The sequence below is a fragment of the Etheostoma spectabile genome, chromosome 8 (genome assembly GCF_008692095.1).
Source record: "Etheostoma spectabile isolate EspeVRDwgs_2016 chromosome 8, UIUC_Espe_1.0, whole genome shotgun sequence".
Classification (NCBI taxonomy): Eukaryota; Metazoa; Chordata; class Actinopteri; order Perciformes; family Percidae; genus Etheostoma; species Etheostoma spectabile.
Window position 1 is genome coordinate 24,518,781 of NC_045740.1, and position 2,819 is coordinate 24,521,599.

Consider the following 2,819-nt stretch of genomic DNA (forward strand, 5'->3'; position numbering starts at 1 on the left):
CTGTTAGCTCCTCTAGGACGCACCGGCGCTAATGCCCTCGCATCCGCTGCAATGCTGTTTATATGGATATGGTTTAATTTTGCGTAACATGACCCATTTCGTCTGTAAAGCCGTGCCTGTGTCGGATCTCTCCTCAGCTCTCTTCTCTTACTCGCGCCCGGCCACACAGCGCCGGTCCACACTTCTGACATTTGTCTACAGTTTTAATTTAACACAGCGGTTATTGTTAAATACGGGGGCAAACCTGTATTTGTACCAGTGTTTCCGGGTAACTGCTATCGCGGCCGCCACGACGAAGAACACAGAAGTTATTGAATGCAACTAACTTCAGTTGGTAGAGTAACGCGTGTGAGACGGAGCTGCTGAGAGATGTGACCCATGGCCAGAATATCATAGTTTATAAAAATGCAGCGCAGTGACGATAAAGACGTTTCATACACACGTCGTGTGTATCCACCATTCGACCCGTGCTGGACCCGTTCACGATGAGTCAGCCGTCTCTCTGTGAGTAGCGTCCATCACACTCCCTGTCGCAGTTATAAATAGCCTATGTGACAATAAAATTTGTTTTGGCTAAAATCAACAAATAATCGTGAAAATAATCGCGATCAAAATTTTGATCAAAATAATCGTGATTATCATTTTGGCCATAATCGTGCAGCCCTATTTTAAACAGATAAAAAGTTCAATAATCAGGCCTGTTATGACAGGTTATTTTGTATAGGTTAATGTCAAGTTGTCATGACAAAGAGATCTTGGACAATGCTTTGAACTTTGAATTTTGAGTATTCATGACTGTCATTAAGTGTCATTCGGTAAATTATGACAATTAATGACAACAGTCATGAACACTTAAAATGACTCGATGTTCATGACAGGTGTCATGTCATAACAACGGTGTCATGTCAGTCTTATGCACACCCCTTCAATAAAATAAGGAACAGGTTACAATAGGCTATAAACTAAAAAAATCTCTTATGCTAGGAAATTGAAAATACAAAATTTGGTTTGCTTTTTCTTTGTTTTGGTGATTGGCTGATCAGTTAATGAATGCGCGTTTGCATGTTTGATGTGTTTTCATTCACATAACCTACAATGGTGAGGGAACACCGACACACTATCTTTGTCTTATACACAAACCTCTTTTCGCTGCGGTTGTCGCTGACCAGCTTTCATTGCGCTCTCCACAGCATGACTGACTCGCATGTCAATCAGAATATTGTGCTAACCTCAGCATATGCTGCTAAAGGCGAATGGCTAAAGGTTTATGAGCAGAACTTGCGCTTGTGAAGTTTGGTTCTGCGTTGCGCATTAATCTACATACTAGAGCTGTGACGGAAGAGATTTTTTTTACTTACCGTGGTGAAGAAGCAACGTATCACCATGATATGGCGGTAAACACCAACTTCATATTAGTTGGTTCCGTCAGTTCAGCTGCTGAGGCTGAAATATATACAGTGCTTCACCTACGCCTGTGTGTGTGCGTGTGCGTGTGTGTCCGTTACCTGCTGGAAAGCCTGGTTGAGCTGGCCCTGCTGGAGGAGCTGCAGGATGTTGGCCTGCTGTGTCTGGTAGTCTAGGTGTGCTGTGGGGACAGGTGTGCTGGCCGCTGACCTCATTGCCTGCATGATGCTGGAGGTGACCACGGCCTGCTGCTCCTTCATGGCCTGGCTCACCTCCCCTTTGACAATTCGTTGCACATGGCTAAGAATAGACTCCTGCAAACTGGGGAGGAAAAGTGCCGAAGAGGAAACCTGAGAAACGTGCATTTTCAACCACTATCTTGCTGGCTCGGTAAAAAACAACAACATGCAATCACTTTCTGTAAGTGTAATCTTGTCTCTTTGTTGGCACAAAGTTTATTTGAATCAATGTACTAAACATACAAGGTAATACTTGAATCGGAGTTTAAAAAAAACAAAAACTGTCTGCTGTCGTTTCCTTTTCAAGATTTTAAAGTTTTAGTTGGCCAACTACTTTCTCTCTGCTCCGCCCCCGACAAATGTAGAAACTCTAGAGGCCATGAAATCAATTGCAGTGGGAACAAGAGACTCGATCAAATTTATGTTCTTACATTAGCCCCAGGATTAAGCCTTGCTTGTTTCTACTCTCCAGCCCATAACACAGCGGAACAAGGCCAGAGCTGCTGGCACAGGCACCTGCTGATATGCATATCTGATATTCAAATGATCCCCTTGGAATGTCAATCAATGTTACCAGACCCATCGCTGCAAGTAGTATCAGTTAAAAGCAGGATTCTTTAAAAACTTGATGGTTACATCTAATAACAGTAAGTGGGCAATGTCAGTGTGTGTTTTTTTAGTATTATAAACTGTAAAGTGTTTTGATGAGAGCAGGCGTGCAGTGACTGTTTGAATCACGACACCCCCCTTCCAACTCCCACAGTTATCCTTCCCGTCCAGATCCAACGCTGCCACTTCTTTGAATTACTATTAGTCATAGCCCTTTTTTCTGCTTTATCCCCCTTTTGTCAGGGAAATTTAGCTAACTGTAAAGACGGCTAAAAGATGTTCTGACTCTGGTGCCTGGGTCTGTGGGACAGTTCAGTAAACTGACTAGCGTCCTCAGCCCCGGAATTAAGTGCTGACCGGGCTGGCCGCTAGCTGGCTGGGGGCTGACTGTGGATGTGTCCCCAGGCTGGGGGTGTAATGATAGAGGATGGCTGCTACCTGGCCAGGTGCTGACTGTGGATGTGACAAGGGTGCTAGCTACCTGGGTAAATTACCATTAGATTAGTCATCTATCTATACAGTAAACGTTACTGGTGAATTCATGGGTTAGCCCAGAGTTGTTAACCG

The 2,819-nt window shown here is 44.1% G+C and overlaps 1 protein-coding gene across 2 annotated transcripts in view; it reads right to left on the bottom strand.

Annotated features, from left to right (window-relative positions):
• Window positions 1-2,819, bottom strand: part of edc4 (enhancer of mRNA decapping 4) — a 38,742-nt gene that overhangs the window by 9,276 nt on the left and 26,647 nt on the right. For both annotated transcript variants that reach the window (XM_032524137.1, XM_032524136.1), the window contains exon 28: window positions 1,506-1,725. In XM_032524137.1, coding sequence (XP_032380028.1) covers window positions 1,506-1,725 — 220 coding nt within the window. The remainder of the gene's footprint in view (window positions 1-1,505; window positions 1,726-2,819) is intronic.